The sequence below is a fragment of the Lissotriton helveticus genome, chromosome 3_1 (genome assembly GCF_964261635.1).
Source record: "Lissotriton helveticus chromosome 3_1, aLisHel1.1, whole genome shotgun sequence".
In the NCBI taxonomy this organism is placed as follows: Eukaryota; Metazoa; Chordata; class Amphibia; order Caudata; family Salamandridae; genus Lissotriton; species Lissotriton helveticus.
The window spans coordinates 983,038,040-983,057,813 of NC_136061.1; the positions used below are offsets into that span (position 1 = coordinate 983,038,040).

Below are 19,774 nucleotides of genomic sequence, written 5' to 3' on the forward strand. Positions count from 1 at the left end.
GCACAGTTTACATTTTACAATAAAAGGAGACTTCATGAAGATTTGGCTCTTGCTTCCATATAAGAAGGTCTCATTACACAACTTTCAAAAAGCTTTTATCTCTGTGGGATGGGTGTACCTACTAGTGGTCTTAACAAATCTCTGTTTTGGGATACATTTCCTTAGTAATATCTGGCTGCTCTATACTTATCTACTGGCCTGCATCCGAGTCAGTGGTGTTTTCTCTCATCTATTTCCGATGGGCCACAGCACACAATAGGGCTGTCTCTTATCTCTGGTACTTTTCACTGTGGAGATTGAATCATTAGAAAAGTTCATTGAGTTGACAATGTGCTCAGAGGCTTTCAGTTGGCTCCTGCTCTACAGGCCCAGGTTTCTCTCTTTGTAGATGACCTCCTAATAAGACCTGGGAGTAATTTAATAACATTCAGTAAATTTGCGTTACACTTTGATGCAGAATTACCAATAATGCGATTATGCCCGCTTGCATAATTAAGAGAATTTGGAGGGAAATCCTAACACAAAAGCACATTTAGCGAGTGCGTGCTGCTGTTTATTTTCTGTTGTATTTAGCGCTATTTTCTTAGTGCAAACGCATCCTCGGACCATTTTAGATGAAAGGGTCCGTTTTGCAGTTAGAAACTAGTACTAAATGCCGGGGGTAAATTGGAGGAAGATCCTATGCCAAGTGCACATTTAGAGAGCGTGTGAAGCTGCTCGCACTCTATTCATGCTCAACAATGTTGCGTTTAGAGATATTTCTTAGCGCAAAAAACACTCTGCCATTCATTTTAGATCGAATTTGATGGTAAGAGAATAGCACTAAATGCAAAGTTACTTTCCCATTTAGATCTGCTTAATGTCGCAGAATTTTTAGGTAAATCCACGTGATTACCCCTACTCCTAATATTCCTTTGTTATCATAGACAATCAGGCCGTGCACAAATAAAGTATTGAACTTATTTGGGCAACACTCTGAACTGCTAGAGAACTGGTCAAAGTAAGTATTGTACCCAGTTCAGGGATCAGTAGCAGAAGTGCAGTATTCCTCCTGAATTACGCCTGAAGACTCGAGGCTTCAGGTACTTGAGGTTTTCTTCTAGCCAAAGATTTTCCTGTGAATGAAATAGCAATATTGTCCTGATGTGAGATTGTTATTCCTGACCTCAAACTTTGGAACCCCCTACCATTAAATATTCTGGTGCACACACATCTCCGGTGGTCCAAATGTTCTTGCTCCCTTAGTTACTGTATTATTGTGCGCATCACCTATTTTGTATTCCTGGCTCCTTTCTTGCCACAATTGTGGCTTTACTCCGAACTTTCCTCTAAAATCGCTGCTTAATTGTGAGTTGAGTATGATGGATGTATTACGGATGTGTGCTGTCCATCGCCAATTGTCTATTTGACTGCCGGTCAAACTCAGGATATATCTGCTCATTACACTTCTTATTTGGAGAAAGACTTCCTCGACACATACCCCCTTTGATCCAATTGGTATTTTGGATCTGGAGGGTTTCAATTCAGGTGTATTTGTTAGCACCGTAGAATACCAGGAGAAACCCTGCTGTGGATTAGTGCATGGTTCCCACAAATTGGCTTGTCCTGATGGGACCGCTGTTGATCTATTCAAAGTCAAGTATAATTTGCATACAGTCCAAATGGGATCTTTTGCAGTTCTACAAGAGTTTGACCTCGGTAAATCCTGTCACACCTGGAACCATATTATCCAGGGGAAGGCAGAGGACCTCTTACACCTTACCAGCAATTCCCACTATAATGAGGCGGGGAACTAAAGGGACTACATCTTTCTAAATGGAGCCAAGGATATTTTAATTAACTTACAGGTGCACCATTATTTCTTTCCAATGTCAACTTTTAAGTTGCAAAGATGGATTATCGTGAATATCAATTGATTTTCTCCAAGGACTAAGTTGTCCAGAGATGGCGTATCTCAACAGTAAATACCAAAAGTCCTGATGCTCTGCCTATGATTGGTTCTTTCTTTCTCTGAAATGTATACAGTTTGCATTCTTCTGACCATGAGGTAGGATTTCATTATAACTCTTTGTAGGAGATTACAGGATGGTATTGACTCCCTCTGAAGGGAAGAAGGGATGAAAGGGTGGGTGGAAGATGATGGACACCAAAGTGTGACAACTGAGGCAGCCCACAACAGAAGTTAAGTTGCTTTTGATCCTGTAAGTGATGGATTAACCATAAAACAAGCCTAGTGCTTTAACTCTGAGTCTACGAAAGAACTACAAAGCCACCCCAAGAAGCTATTATGATGCATGTGTGGAAAACAACAAGAAAGTGAATGAAGTCTGAGATATGAAAAGACATTTGGTGTGAAATGTAAACCTTTTTGCTCTTTCTACTCTTACTACCGGAGGCCCCACAGTGCAGAGATATGAGTAACTCTTGTTCTCTTCTCTAAAGGCCTGATGTTGCAGGATTTGATTCAAGCCAATCTGATCTCTGAGTACATTATTATGCAGATCCCAGAGTCCGTCATTGATCTGCGAGGGAGCAGTCAGGTAAGAAACTTACTGCATCATGTTCCTCTTATCGATAGCCATGACTATTTCTGCTCATTGTAATTTTGTCATCACTTGTGAACTATATATTCATCTGTGTTGAAAAAACTCTGTATTTGTTTCCTGTCACAGAATACCTTGACTTTTCTGATCAGCTTTAGAGTCTAATAGTTTCATGCAAACTCATATTGTTACCAATAAGCAATGGAAAATAAAGTAACTCATCAGCTAAGAGCGGCATGACAAACAGTGTCACCAGCTAACCTTTGTTCTCAAATAGGCTTGTGACTAGGTACCTCCCATTGCTCTGAAGTATAAGTTTGGGATATAGTATGTATTTCAAGGTGTGGCTCATGTTTATCCATGTCCCCTCATTGGTGAAGCATACAATAAATCATGATACCCACTTGACATGACACTGGCCCATTTCTGTTGAACCGCAGCCAATGAATGGCACATTCCTGAGAACAGATTACATCCCGGGAGATTCTGATGTACTTAGCCCTTGCTCCTATTCCTCCACTACTGTTTGGGAATACCTGTATGTGCAGGCATAACTGGGAAAAGTGTCTCCAGAATATGCTGTCACTATAAAGAACTTTGAAAGAGATAACAGTATGTGTGGAATTTCTGTCGTTTTCGAAAGCTGCGTTCTCTTCGACTGATGCATCTTAAAGAGTAATGCTTACTAAAGCATGAAGATTGGCCCACGGTGCTGCCCGACAAGCTTCAGAAATGGACAGATGCAAATGGAAGGCCACAATGCGGACTTTGATCTGGATATAAGTATGAGTTAGATGAGTGTGAAGTCTCCAAGGAACAAATGTTCCACATATTTTGTAAGAGGATGGAGAAATCCTATTCCGGCACAGGTGGCTTTTTATGCTTTGTGTTGGGTCTATCCACGATGGATGATCAGTAAATAATCTGAAAACTCTCATTCGTGAGTAATAAAATGAGTGTTTCTGGTAATATAGAGATTCTGTAGAAGCATGACCATTCTGTCTCACTGGAAATATTTGGTCCTCAGGCCCAGCTTTAAAAGAACGTTTTAATGGCAGGGTCTCTAATGGGACCATGTTGATGGAGCAGTGCAAATAAAATGATGTGATATAGCCTCATTTCAGTTAAGTAGATTTCCAATTACTGGCATGTTTTGTTTCCAGGAATCCAGCAGGGCCACTGTCCTGTCAAATAGGCAAAATAAATAGCAGCATTTATGGTAATGAGAAGCAGATGCCTATTTTTGTGAAAAGCCCAATAACTAAATCACAACGATTTTCTGTTCCTATCGTTTTTTCCCCCACCTGCTCATGTTGACAATAATGTTTTACAAGATGCCAAATGTTGCATATCCGGACAACCCGGGTGAAAAGACAACCCAGATTGAAAGGGGAGAGCAACAAATTATCCCTTTTCCCATTTACTTTACTAGGCATTCTGTATCCTGCAGAACAGTAAGAAGGTTGTAGGAGTCAGAATGTTGTTGTCTAGGAGAAGCATGTCCAATAACCAGAACTGCTGAAGTCAGACTGGTATCTTCCATATGTTCAAACCCCAGAGTCTGCAAGATTAGAAGAATTAAGGGAGGTGTAAAGGATGTAATAGAGCATCCCAAAGAGACACGCTTCCTACTCAGATGGAAAATTCAGCACCATTCATAAAGCATTTATCTCTAGGACCTAGTATAGGCAACATTTTGGCGATTATTAACATAGTAATACCTGAAAGAAAGATTTGAATCTGTTCATTGAGATAATGATATGTGCGCAGATCATGCCTGTAGGCATGTTCAAAAAGTTAACATACACTCTGTTCCCTTTGTAAGTTTAGATAGATCCCAGGTTGAAACACTGCAGTTAATCTCTGGTTCAACTTGCATTTATGTGACACATGAAAATATCTATTTAATAGAAGCTGTTTCCACAGTTTTCCTTAAGTTAAAATAATATGGTACAGGAAATGTTTAAGAGGGCTCAAAACTTAGATAAAGATAACAAGGAGACAAGATAACTCATTCTGTTTCATGTTGAACCTAACCTATTGTGTAGTCTAAAAGGATATTGATACTTATGCTTGTAGAAGATGAAGGAAACTAATGTGAGGCTCAGATAAGGAGCAGTGGGTTCCAAATGGCTGATATGAAGTATTTTGTCTTGAGGTATGGATTTCCCTGCCATGTGTCAATTAGGTTTTCATGACTGTTTTTGGAAGTCCAGAAACTTTCAACAAACATTCTTTCAGGCGATTGAACACTTGAGTCCCCCTCTTTGGAGAAACTAGTGTAGTGAAGAGCATGATGCCATTGGAACTCACCGTTGTGGTACGATATGAAAATGATGCCGGTTTCCTTGAGCACCAAAAAAGATGCAAGTTGTAATGAGCAACCTTCCTGTATGAAGAGATCTGGATCAAGGGATTCATATGCATCATTGCTGGTTAATAAAGAAAGCAAGACTGAATAGTTTTGAGAGATTTGGTACATTATTGGGTGTGGACTGATCTCAAGACAGATATTTGTCGAAATAGATATATAAATGGATATTGCTGGCTCCTTGAAAAATTAAGGTGTGCAGCCACTATTTTTGTGAATGCTCTTAAGGAGTATGTCAGACCACATTCAGTGTTCACAGGACTGGCCAATAGTGGTTGAGGTTTTTTGACACTGGTGTCTTGGGAGTCCAACCTGGTATGGCTCTACAAACTGGGCCATGTAGAACCCTTTGCGTATTTGGCTGTCACGTTAACAAGGATGACTAGTCGCAGGCTTCTCAGAGAGGTGAGAAGCATGAACTCAGAACTCAACTTTCAACCAACACACGAAATAAGGTAATGGCCGGCCATCCCGATGCTTATTTTTTATGTAAAAATAAATTCCTTTAATCACGCAGCAAAACTAAATACTACACAATTAATGTAAGAGGTGTGCATGATCGAAATGATGTTCCTATAGACAGTGAGGTGGTGCACCCCCTACTTCTTTGATTTCTTCGCTGATACTCCACTCTCCTTCCACTGTGGCCAAGATCCCTTACCTATAGTCCCCAAGAAACAACAGGTTTCGTTCTATTTCATTTTTCTTTGCCCCTTCTTGCCAAAAAGTGTGAAAGAAAGCAACTGACCTGTCTGAGTGCATTCAGTATTCAGGACATTTGTGCAGGCTGAATTTTTACCTGCTGGCTTCCGTAGCAGTTGAGGCTGTGCAGAAGGAACCGACTGGCTCCCTCCCTCCCTCACGGCAGCAGCTCATCTCCGGCGTGGGCTGCCCTGGCACTCTCACTTGGGACGATGGTCTCAAAGTAATTGTTGTGTGGGCCTAAGCAGCACTGCCTGATCTAAGCAGCGGTGGTCCTCCTGACTGGCTACAGCAATGTCCTAGGTTGGCAGTTATAGCAACTGGGCCGATCTCCTTTGTAATGGTGTCCTCTGATAGTTGCAGCCTCCAGGCCAATTGGAGAAATATCTCTCAGAACCAAAGTTTCTTTCTTACTGTATCAGCTGCAACTCCACCAGTCTTGCAGCAATCTGCTATGTGACATGGGTAATTTGGTACATTTGTAAATGCAGCTTACTTAGAAACTGCACTGAGCATCCAGAAAGGACCGTACAGATCACTCCTAGCTTTGCGTCAGAGGATAGTCTGCTTTCTCTGGCTGCTGTTCACGTAAAGGACATGCTGGGCATCTCCTCCTGGACAGTCGCTCCTTCTGTAGGGTCGGGCATATTCCTTCCTTTTCTCATCAGGCAGACTGGTTTCTTGGCATTTCAGTGAGACATTTAGCTCCTCTTGCAGAAAGTGCAAGCCATAGGTGATCTCCCCACATCTCTGGGATTATGAGTGTGAGGCAGAAACAAGCCCGGATTGTACAGCAGCTCTTTGTGTACTCTGTAGAGCACTCCCGACCCTGGCCAAGGACAGATTAGGTGGTTTGGATCCCACTTGTCTGCACATTTTCCTGACCGGGGATATGGATCAACTACACAGCGCTTCTGATAGAGAATTCTAGTCACAGAGGGACTCACAGTTGGTAATCATGGACCAGTCATGGACCAGTTTTCAAGCAGGAATATCCAACACATGGGCACAGTGAAGTGTGAAATCTCTGCACTTGTCTATAATCAGGCTTTGTGATCAGAGTCAGATGCATAGGCAGGCCCTTTCTAGAAATGTCCTCACCTTGAACAACCGAAACTGCATTTCCACCTTTGAACCATACCAACTACTGATAAGCAGTGCTCACAGGAAAAATTAACCAACAGCCTTTTGCTAGCAAGGTCATCATCATTCAGTTTTTAAGGATAGCCCTAACTGAATCCTTCTTACCTCTGTGCCTGGCTTTCCCTTCTACAGCCACAGGAGTGCAGGCAATGCACTTCGGCTGAATGGGGGAAACGTACTTCATCCTCCATCCTGTGCCAAGCTAAAACAGTCATCTGACATGGTTCAAACTGGATCCACTACTCAGATTCACACACACATAGCATTATTATTTTAATTTGTTTGGGCCTGCTGCTAGTGCTATGCACTGCATGTTGCTCCCTTTAGCTTGACAAGAGATTATGGCTGAATGGAAAGTCGTCTAGCACGAGAGTGGAGGAAGGTGCTTTCAAACTGCAGCACAGACTTAAGGCTTTGGAGTGAGAATGGAAAATAAATTGACAAAAGAGGCTGTGTGGCATACCCTCCTTCACACTAACCTTCTCTGCCTCTACAAATGAAATCATCATCCTGGTGGTGAAGTGCTGCAGAGCGTCTACAGAGCTCAAAGTGCACTGCTCAGCTCAGTGCAGAGCAGCGCAGGGAACAGCCCAGCAGGCAGTGTCTCAGTGAAAGGCAGTACAGGACCCCATAGTGGTGCTTCTGCTTTTAATGCACATGCAGCCTGGCCCAGACATGGTATGCACACTGTGTCACTGGAGCCAAGTTATATGGCTGATCAGCCCTAACTAGGGTGAAGACAGTCCTAGATTGCTTGAGTTACAGTTCAGGGAGGACCTCTTATGGCAGTTCAGCTGAACTGTTGCTATTAGAGCAGGTTCAAGACTGATTTGCATTTGGCTAGGTCCAAACTGAGGTGGGATGGTGTGAACTAAACAATGAACTGGTATGCAGCCCTAGTGATTGAAATTAATTCAAGCATTCCATCCATCACATTTTTGTATACTTTAGTGTGTGGCTCGCATTTGCAGCACACCAACAGTCTGCCAGATCTGACACTCTCTATCTCTCCCTGTAGCTGGTGCCCTTTGTGCCACAGAAGTCATCATCACTCATACTGGCTGCGGATTCCAGTCCTCCACTCCCCTTAACAGAAAGTGCCTGACCAGATCCAAGCTAAGGGTCTAGCTCTGCTCTAAAGAGCCAATGCATGAGCTAAGCCTTGAAAATATTGGTGTGTAAATCATTGAGAAAATATTATGTTCAAATATGAAAATGTCCCCTCAAGATTAATATTAAACATTCGGACACTGAGAGCATTTCACCTTATCGGATAATATCACCTAATTGAGAGGCATTTATATTAAAATTGATTTTAAACTTGGAAACGTATGTGCCCCCGCCCAGACTGCAATACAATAAACAAATGCTAAGATGCAAGCCATTTGTCATGTTGTCCCTATATGTAATGTGGCCCTGATTTTTATTTTATATGGAGCAACAGTATAGCCTAATACATCATACTCAGGAGGCTTTTGCTCTTGTACAGCGCACATTCTGAACTCACATATTTGAAGGTGTTATCATATGCAGTAATGGAGAAAAACGTGGTTAGGTGGTCAATCGGGATTGATCCCATGTTTTGTAGTTTCACATTGTGCAATTTAGCCACTAGCTAGCAATCATTTTCGCTCTCCTGCTTTGCATCCGAGATTAAGGCATGGACATTCATTTCTTGCAAATGAGCCTAAAGCATGGGGAGCAGGTAGAAGCACTTAACAAGTTGCCTTATTTTGAGCTCAAGGGGCCAAGAAGATGTTGAGGCGATGTAAAGCATGCATCTGGCTTGAACTGGTAGTGGTTTGCCGACCTCCACTTTCTCACCCCTATAACCCAAAGTGACTGGTACTGTCACAGAGTTAGTTAACCAAGTTCAATCCCACAAAGCCCAACACCTTATGCTGTTGTTTGTTAAACTGACACCAACTTTAAAGTGCTCAGAAGCTATTATGTGGTGTGTAGAGCTGGGCTATATAAGTATATCACTATCAATTCTGTTATATTAGCTGGATCACACTTCTACACTTGGTGGAGGGAGAATTTGTTTCAGTATTGTGAGTTTGTATGTCAGTTAAAGAACACCATTTATTTTTTCCCAACTCTGGGGGGACCAGGTTTTCAAAACCAAAACCCATGACAGGCGGTAAGTGTTAGCATAGGAATACAAACATTAGTCACTGGCATAGCACTATGATGTCACATAGCTCCTGAGACATTTATATGTACACTTGTATTTGCGGTAATCAAACATTAAACATATAATGGAAATCTGCTCTGGCTTAAAATTTGCTAATTTTGTTAATAGTATAGGACATGATCTGGCTTCCTGGGTACTCACCCATTTTTGCAAGCATTCTCATAATCTGTGAGTAAGGCATGAAAGAACGTTCATGCAAGAATTTCTTAAAATGGTAGAAGACACAAATGTTTGACAAGTTTGGCTTGAACCCCCTCTCTTGCAGCAGTGGTAAGAAAAGGCAGCAGCTTTGCTAGTAGCATAGCTGCCGGGATTCCCAGGTCCATGTGTGCCAAGGTGCTCCACACCAGTTTTTCTTTTCATTCTGAGATTTGTAGTCCTGGCTTTATAATTGGATAAGCAAGACTATAGTACCAGAGTGCAAAATAAAAAACTGATATTGGAGCAGCTAGTCAAATATAGACCTGTGAAACCTGGCAAGGGTATCTGTCCAAGCTCGATGCCGAATTTGAGATAGAGGTGCAAGGATGAGTAACTATTTACACCTCATTCTTGTGCTCATCCGACCTTGCACAACTGCCTCACGTAATTGAAATAAAATGCTTTTGGAAATGGTATCAAAGGCTGCAGATAGATCTAGTAAAATCATAGCTACCAATGCATTTCCATCCAAGGTGCGCCAGTAGTCTTCTATGACTTTGACAAGGGCTGTCTCTGTTGAGAATCCTTTGCAAAAATCATCTGAATCAGCTTTGTGCAATAACTTGTAGGATTTCAGATAATTAGTTATATGGTGATGGACCTCTTTCCCATTCATTTTGGCAAAGAGAGGTTAAGCTTTCAGGGTCTAAAGAAGGCGTCTTTAGAAGAGGCGAAACAATTGCTGCCTTCCATTTGTCTGGTACTTTACCGGAGAGTAAGGTAGAGTTGCAGGTTTGTGTAAGATAGAGCTGACTTTCTTAATTTGTTGTACTGGGTAAGCATTGTTGACGTATTTGTGATACTTTTGATTGGCCAGTGGAGTTAACTGTCCCAATCCATTTAGCCTCCTTCTTGGCTAAAATGGATTCAATATTATGAGTACCAGACTTGTTGTTAGCTTCTTAGCCTTGAAGGTACTCAAGTGCCTCAAGGCTAAGAAGCTAACAACAAGTCTGGTACAGCATTTTCAAGAGAAACAGCATGACCCCAGGGATCTGAGGTGGACTGTCCTTGAAAGAGTGATGGGCGAGACTCATAATATTGAATCCATTTTAGCCAGGAAGGAGGCTAAATGGATTTTTTCGGAGAAAGCTGACAAGTTTGGATTAAATGACTGCATTGAATGGAGCAAGTGTTCGAGACCATAGGCGAGCTACAGGACTTTGACGTTTGAGTGTGTATATAATTCCTATGCATTGGAATGCTGCTGGCCACCCTGGGGTAATAATCCTGGTATGTTGAGCACCACACTACCCAGTGGGCGTTGTTGCCAAATATAACAATTTATGCAAAAAATATTCCCTATGTTAATAATGATGAAGGTGGATATCAACATTAGTGGGGCTGGAATTGAATTACTGGTTGTTAAACTATCAATAGTCCTGTGCTGTTTGCACACTGAAAAGGGGTCTTTTTAATTAGAAACCGTCTGGAAATTAACCATTTTTATGATTGTGATTCAGTTACTCTGGAAACAGTAAGAATTGACTAGGTTAAGATGGCCAATGGCTTTTGTGAACGTCTTAACACGTTCCATGATGGCCGCCTGTTAGGTGAGGAACGGCGAGAATCACGCGTTGGGCGTGATTTGCGTGGCAAAGAGGGAACGATTTAAACACGCCCTTATGGCGCCCGTGTGTGGCATTGAATCAGTGGTCGGATACAACTGGTAGCGGTGAGTGCGCGAGCGAGTAGGGAGTGCATGGGGGCGACGATCTGCAAGTTAGTAGAATCGCGCCGCGTTCGAGTTAAAATAACTGTTAACACGCAATGCTCCCTGTTTGAATTTCCGGGTATAATCACTCGTCGGCATTTGTACTGGAGTGCTAGCAGTTTCAGGATCCTGACCGGGCGGCGTTCAGACTGAGCAATTGTGAACGCGCCTGGCTCCCCCTGAGAACTATCGGCTAAAGCACACTGCTGTGTGTTTTTTAAGAATGAATTGATAGCGACAGTTTGGGTCGCTGATAGAGAGAACTTTGAAGGTGCCATTAACATTATGTTGGCTTCTGGAGGCGAGGGCTACGACAGCTTGAGTGAGAGAGCGTACACTTGCCACTGTGAATAGGGACATAAATATGCATGCACAATGAAAGTGGGGCCATTACTACACTGTACCCTTTTTTTAAGCATTGGAGGTAGACATTTTGGACTGCATAATTTTAGTTGGCTGAATATATTACAACATTATGAATGTTTGTTTTGGAAACTTCTGTTTAGGTGACAGGACCTTTGGGCACTCACTGTGGGGAAACGCGATCAATTGACGCATAACAGTTTTTCCCGCCCCTGGCATGTATGGTTGCAGGTATATATGATGGACGCAACCAGATGGTGGGTAATAGATGATTTTAAAAGTGAGAATATATTAGATCAGTGTTAAGCAGAGTGTGTTCACAGTTGGCGTTTCCTCTTGTTTTTATACCATCATAGGTTTGATTTGAACCTACCATGAGAGTTTAATTTGGAACCCCAACAGCCCTGAAGAAGTTGCCTGAAATTTCGTATGGGCAACGAAACATGTCGGCAGCGTAATTGATTATGGTTTGATTAGAACCATTTTTAATTTGGGAAGCTAGCAGCACCAAATAAAGGTAGTTTCAGCTAGGTAGCTTCACCAAGTTTTAAATGTGAGGATTATCTGCTTATATCTTCATGGGGTCCATTGGGCATACATGATATTAGCATGCTATGACACTTAGGTTTTGAGTTTTCCTTGGTTTCATGGGGTAAGGTTTTTGTTAAATAACACATTCACACACGTTTCTGTAAACAGGAAAGGTGGTAACCAATGATAAGTGGACTTGCTGACGAGTACCAGCTAGCAGTCCCCTTGATGTTACGACCGTGAGGTGCCTCCTTTCCTTTCCACACTTTTTCTTGCACATTGGGTGGATTATGATCGTATGAACATTTTACAACTTGAATACACCACAGCCTAGGGACGTAGTTAAGTCTGTGAGGGAGTTATAAAGTTTATAATAACCCCTGTAGTGCTGGATAGTCAAAGTTGGGTGTAATGATTGGTGATCAAGCCCATTGTTGTTTGGTAATACGTTGAGTAGGGTGCGGCCTGATCACTTCTTCCCCCTATAGCTCCTATTGTTTGGATGATTGTTATTAAGAAGACATGTTGTGAAGGACACACCCATACGTCCAAGCTGAGTTGAAGGATGTTTATTGAGAACCAAAGCATAGGCATCCTGAGCCGGTCAGCATAAATTGAGCCCACACAGAATGCTTACACTCCAAGGAACACAGAACATAAGTGCACCTTCTGAGTCTTCTAGAAAGACCCAACGTACCTATGCTCTTTTCTTTAAATTAGCAAACAAAACAAGATAACGTAACAAACATTTTCTTGCAAAAAGCAAATGCATCATGTCATCACTTGGTCTAGATATGGTAAGTTATAGATAAACTTCAAACAGAAAGGCGTAACTAAGTAACGTAATTTTGCAGAAACACCAGTGGTTTGCGAACCCTGCGATTTTTACGTCTCTTGACTTTGAAAACTGTGTACATTACCACGATCACCATCCCCAAGCAAAAGGGAACTCACTCTCGCATGCCTAGAAGCACAGAACTAATTATCTGGCATTAACATGAAACCCCTACATGTTTGCTCAGTTTTCTCCTTTCCCACATTGCATTCCCCACCCCTTTGATAACAAAGCTTCACCATGTTCCTGAACCACAGAATACAGACGCTCAGCAGAACTGTAATTTTTGAACACCTATGTATACGTCTACTTTGTGCCGCTATCCTGTATTTGTCTTGTCTCCATCCTGCTGTGAAGCGCTCCGATACCCTCGGGTCTAGCCAGCGTTATAGAAAAACAATAAAATAAATAAATAAATAAGCTGCCTTTATCTTGAAAGGGCCCTAAACGTGCTTAAACCACCTCCAGCATGCCCTGTATTGACCTTTACCCAGTCACCTACTTCTAAATTGCTACAATTTCCACACGGTGTAAACACACAATTGTGTGGAAAAAAGAGAAACCCCTGAAAACAAGGCGACGGGGTTTAAGGAGCCAATCAATGTAAAGGATTCCCCTTGCTAGATTATTTAAACAATAAATACACTCTCATTCAGTCACCACAATCAAATAAATTTCGTACCACGGGGATTTTGAAAAAACACATAGATCATTTAATTATATCCTCATTCAAAATACATCCAGGAAAAATGATTGCATAACAAAATCAATGTACCAAAATAACGAAGATTACATAAAAAACAATCATACAACACAACATTAGGAACAAGCATTAGGAATGCATTAGGGCTCGGGTTTGTTTTAAGTTAGAGATAATGGCATTGTAAATGGCAATGTGTTTTAGGCACTCTGCACTACCACTCTACACTACCAATCTGCACTCTGTACTCTCAATCTGCACTCTGCACTCTCAATCTGCACTCTGCACTCTCAATCTGCACTCTGCACTCTCAATCTGCACTCTGCACTACCAATCTGCACTCTGCACTACCACTCTGCACTACCACTCTGCACTATCACTCTGCACTATCACTCTGCACTACCACTCTGCACTACCACTCTGCACTACCACTCTGCACTCTGCACTACCACTCTGCACTACCACTCTGCACTCTGCACTACCACTCTGCACTATGCACTACCACTCTGCACTCTGCACTACCACTCGCACTCTCAATCTGCACTCTCACTCTGCACTACCACTCTGCACTCTCACTCTGCACTACCACTCTGCACTACCACTCTGCACTCTCACTCTGCACTCTCACTCTGCACTACCACTCTGCACTTGCACTCTGCACTACCACTCTGCACTACCACTCTGCACTACCACTCTGCACTCTCACTCTGCACTCTGCACTCTCACTCTGCACTCTCACTCTGCACTCTCACTCTGCACTCTCACTCTGCACTCTCACTCTGCACTCTCACTCTCACTCTGCACTCTCACTCTCACTCTGCACTCTGCACTCTGCACTCTGCACTCTGCACTCTGCACTCTGCACTCTCACTCTGCACTCTGCACTCTGCACTCTGCACTCTGCACTCTGCACTCTGCACTCTGCACTCTGCACTCTGCACTCTGCACTCTGCACTCTGCACTCTGCACTCTGCACTCTGCACTCTGCACTCTCACTCTGCACTCTGCACTCTGCACTACCACTCTGCACTACCACTCTGCACTCTGCACTACCACTCTGCACTAACACTCTGCACTCTGCACTACCACTCTGCACTACCACTCTGCACTACCACTCTGCACTGCCACTCTGCACTACCACTCTGCACTCTGCACTACCACTCTGCACTGCCACTCTGCACTACCACTCTGCACTGCCACTCTGCACTCTGCACTACCACTCTGCACTCTGCACTACCACTCTGCACTCTGCACTACCACTCTGCACTACCACTCTGCACTACCACTCTGCACTACCACTCTGCACTCTGCACTACCACTCTGCACTACCACTCTGCACTCTGCACTACCACTCTGCACTCTGCACTACCACTCTGCACTCTGCACTACCACTCTGCACTCTGCACTACCACTCTGCACTACCACTCTGCACTACCACTCTGCACTCTCAAACTGCACTCTGTACTACCACTCTGCACTACCACTCTGCACTACCACTCTGCACTACCACTCTGCACTACCACTCTGCACTACCACTCTGCACTACCACTCTGCACTACCACTCTGCTCTACCACTCTGCTCTACCACTCTGCACTACCACTCTGCACTCTGCAATACCACTCTGCACTCTGCACTACCAAACTGCACTCTGCACTCTGCACTACCACTCTGCACTACCACTCTGCACTACCACTCGCACTCTCACTCTGCACTACCACTCTGCACTACCACTCTGCACTACCACTCTGCACTCTGCACTACCACTCTGCACTACCACTCTGCACTCTGCACTACCACTCTGCACTACCACTCTGCAATCTGCACTCTGCACTACCACTCTGCACTCTGCACTACCACTCTGCACTACCACTCTGCACTACCAATCTGCACTCTGCACTCTCAATCTGCACTACCACTCGCACTCTCAAACTGCACTCTCACTCTGCACTACCACTCTGCACTACCACTCTGCACTACCACTCTGCACTACCACTCTGCACTCTGCACTACCACTCTGCACTACCACTCTGCACTCTGCACTACCACTCTGCACTACCACTCTGCACTACCACTCTGCACTACCACTCTGCACTCTGCACTACCACTCTGCACTCTGCACTACCACTCTGCACTACCAAACTGCACTACCAAACTGCACTACCACTCTGCACTACCACTCTGCACTACCACTCTGCACTCTGCACTACCACTCTGCACTCTGCACTACCAATCTGCACTCGCTAATAGACACGGCGGACTCGTGGAAAATTAATGAAGTGACCTAGAGGGTGAGGATGGGATACTCCGCTACCATCGAGTTCGTAGAAGAACAAGATTACATACGAAAAACAAGCAGCACAGAAAGCATCACTTTCACGATCGCAATTGTTTAAACAAGCAGCACAGAAAGCATCACTTTTGCGATCGCAATTGTTTAAACAAGCAGCACAGAAAGAGATCACTTTCGCGATCGCAATTGTTTAAAAAAAACAGATCTGATGCATGTGATTCTCTACATTGCTGGCCGGCTGTTCATGCGCGCACACAGAGCTGAAGGGAAAAAAAACACAGCAGTGCACACGCTCCCAGCACCATCTGCCTTCAATTACCGGCACCTCGGACAGCTGGTAATTGAGGATTTATGTATTCTTCTGCGCGTGTCCGAACACTTTATGCAGGAAGTGGACATTGACAAATTCCTAAGTCCTATGGCGTGCTGCCTTACTTAAACACAGCCTTGCCTGGACCAATTACTATGCACATGGCAAAATACCACATGCAAAAAACGCGCGCTTTCTGGAATGTGGCAGCCCGGACCCCTTTCAGAATTCTTTTTTTTTTCTAATACATAAGAGCTCGGAAACTCTGCCCCCACTTCGTGGTGACGTAGGCCCGAGCCCTAAAAAGGGGGAAAATAAAAAAAATCCAATCCATTTAACAATGAGAAGATATACTCCCACTTATTGTGTCACTGGAAGTGGCTGAATAAGTTCAGTGACTTATTGAAATCGTCCATGCACTGTGGGTCGTGTTTGTGTATTCCGTCTACGCGTTTCAGTGGTCGTAGACAATGTGTACCACCTTCCTTAGGACAAGTAAATTGACTCCTTCCAACCGAATATCTATAAAAAACATATAATACATTTATTAAATAAAACATTTGACATACTGCACAGTTTTGTGACATATTTAAAAACGGCCATGGGTGTTGAATGATTAAAACCCTAGAAAAATATTCAGTGAGTGAAGCGCATACCTTATGTGCTGACCTGTGGTATGAAAATACAACTGTAATTCTCTCCGCCATGCATTATCCATGACACCAAGCGTCTTTTTAAAGTGCATATCATCAGCATCCACCCATCACACTGATGCATGCACACATACATTCAAATGTCAAATTACACAAAGACCCAGAAATAATTGGGGACTGTTACCTTCTACTTTGTATGACTACGTTCAATCTGTGGTTATGCTTTGAGTGAAATCCCCTGAGTCACTATGGGGAAATACTTCTTAAACTTAGGGTGATGATGAGACCAAATGGTCCCATCATTTAGATAAGAGATAGTCTAATATAAACAAAATTACCCTGGTTGAAATATTAACCTAGATAGGTCTAGATGGGTGTGTCGTGAGAACAAATCACACTCAATAGTGCAGTGATATGACATACTTGCTAGAAATCAATAGTCTCAAAGAAGTTGACAGCAGTAGAAAGAAAGAAACCTAAGTTAATCAGAAGGAACCTCCAGTCACACTCATGAAAAATGACGGTTTAAGCCATCCCGAACATCTCACTCTTACACTGGAATTAGTTGATTCACTAAAGAAGTCCACTGTTGAAGAATATAATGTGGATTTAATATAGGATTTCTAAAGCGTAGGTGAATCTGATCTTTTTCAAATTTCTGCGAAAAAAATATTTCAAATACCGCACTTTAAAGATATATCTGACACAAAGCACCTACATATAGGGTTTTTTAGCTTCGTGTTGGTCTTCTGCTAAAGATGGCTCTAAGTAGTGGCCATATGCGGAGAGTATGTCACACATGAAATGGATGGGACAATAGGGATATATACGTCCCTCACATTAGGTAGGATCTTTTCTAAATATTAGAAAGAAACCCCTGCCTAATAAAAGATTATTTTTTTTAAAGTGTTGCACTTAACAATGAATCGTATACACCCATTATTACGAGCTTATTGTCCAAGTGGTGTCATATAATTAAGCCACCGCCACAAATAATTATTTGTTTGAGGCATATGAGCTGCAGATAACACACTGTGCATAGATGGCCACCTAGTGTTGGGCCCGGATGTTTGCAGTTTGTTTTTGTTCTAGAAATTCTTTGGAAGTCACAGGATAGGTGACTCCTCCTTTGGATCATACTGCGCATGGGCATCGGCTCCATCCCCAGATTGTTTTTTCCCGCTACCGGGCTCGGATGTGTTTCCAGCGCTCTGTGTTGGAACCGATTTCCTTCGGCGTGCAATCCTCACCAGCTTCGACGATATTGTTTCGAACGCGTTTTCCTGTCGACGCTACTCTTCAACTCCGAAGTCTTCGATTCCGATCGTCGACGAAGGCCTTCGGTCCTACCTAGGCCTCAACTTCCAGCTCATGGAAAGTACGCCATTTAAGAGGTGTCCTCAATGTGAGTCGAAGTTTCCCCACACCGCTCTACATGAGGTGTGTAATCTTTGCCTCTCACCGGCGCACGAGGCCATAGACTGTTCGGCTTGTGCCTCTTTCCGCTCCAAGAAGACAATCCGGGACTGAAGAGCTAGGAGAACAATGGCTCGTTCATCAGCTCAGTTTCCAGACGACATCTTCCAAGAGGGCGTCGATGTCCCGGAACAACAACATGGCGTCGACAGCAACTCCGAGGCCGAAGATTCCGAAGTCGAGGACATCACTCCAGCACAAGGGGTCGTAAGTAAGAACGTCGACCCCGACCCTTCCTCGACACATTCCAAAAAGGCTTTGGTCACACCCTCACCCTCGGGCGGTCACACCCTCACCCTCGGGCTCGGGTGCACAGGGAGACACTGCTTCCAATGCCCGCCTTCGTGCTCAGCTCAGAAGCCCAATAAGCCTTCAGGTGACTCGGACTGAGTCAGCCTGCCCAGGGTGCCGCCGCACATCTACAGGCACCGAAAAAGATACCATCGTCAGCATTGAAACAATCGGCGCCAAAACCTAGTGTTAGCTCCTCGGCACCGAAACCACAATCTGACCCAAGCAGACCCGCTTCGGAGTCGAAAAAAATCATCGGAGCCGAAAAAACCATCGGAACCGAAAAAATTATTGGAGCCAAAAAAGGCACATACTTCCCCAGATAAGGACACTGCCAAACAACAAGCTTCAAAGCCAAAAGAAGCTCACAGCTTGGTGCCAAAAAAGCCCTTGGCACCAAAAGATCTGCCTTCCGCAGAGGACTTAATTCAGACCCTGCACAAAAGGCTTTGGTTAAGGATACAAACACTGGTCGACTAACTCTTTGTTCAAAGAAACAACCACTGGACAAGCCTACACCTGCTCCTCATCCAAAGAAGAAGGACATTGCTACCTCTCCTCTAAGAATTCCTTCTCCTCCTCCCTCTCCGCCTCCACATATACCATCACCTCTGCCTACCCTACCATATCATTCCCCTACACCTTCTAACATAGCAAATGATGAAAACAGAGATGATAGGTCTGATGACACAGGGGGTGGTGCAGATAGTGGGCCACCAGATCAGTCTTTTCCTCCGGGCTCACCTGACCCTTGGAATGATTATAACACTCAAGACGTCCCTAATGTCCCCCAAGACGACATATATCCCTCTAGGCCTTCCCCACCAGAAGACACAATGGGATTTAATCAACTAGTACATAGGGCTGCGCAATACCATGGGGTTGACCTACATGCTGACCCTGTGGAAGAAGACTTCCTAATGGATACCTTTGACAACGCACAAAGGTCCAAGTCAATTTTACCCATGCTTACGGGAGTTATTAAGCATGCTCCAGAAGATTTCAAAGACCCAGTTAGAACTCGGATCATCAACCCACGAATAGAGAAGAAATATAAAGCTGCCCCTTCAGATCCAGCATATATTAAAGGCCCAGCACCATTAGACTCTATTATGGTCTCTAATGCACGCAAAAGAGCAAATTCACAAACATCAGGTGAAGCTCCCCCACCAGATAAAGAGTCTAAGCTCCTTGAGGCATCCCGTAAAAGAAGTGCGTCACAGGCAGCAAACATGTGGTGTATTGCCAATACACAAGCATTACTGGCAAGATACGACAGGGCACATTATGATGAATTAGAATCATTAATGCAGCACCTCCCCGATAAGTATAAAAACAGGGCAAATGAGCTTATGCAGGAGGGTAAAAATATCACAAACACATCTATTCGTTGTGCACTAGATGCAGCAGACACTGCCTCCAGAGCAATTAATACCAGTGTTCTGTTGCATAG

At 43.7% G+C, this 19,774-nt stretch overlaps 1 protein-coding gene across 1 annotated transcript in view; it reads left to right on the plus strand.

The window, feature by feature from the left end:
- MCM3AP (minichromosome maintenance complex component 3 associated protein) overlaps positions 1-19,774 on the plus strand; it is a 642,417-nt gene that overhangs the window by 552,488 nt on the left and 70,155 nt on the right. The window contains exon 23 of the mRNA XM_078681440.1: positions 2,443-2,540. Within this exon, the coding sequence (XP_078537566.1) occupies positions 2,443-2,540 (98 nt within the window). The remainder of the gene's footprint in view (positions 1-2,442; positions 2,541-19,774) is intronic.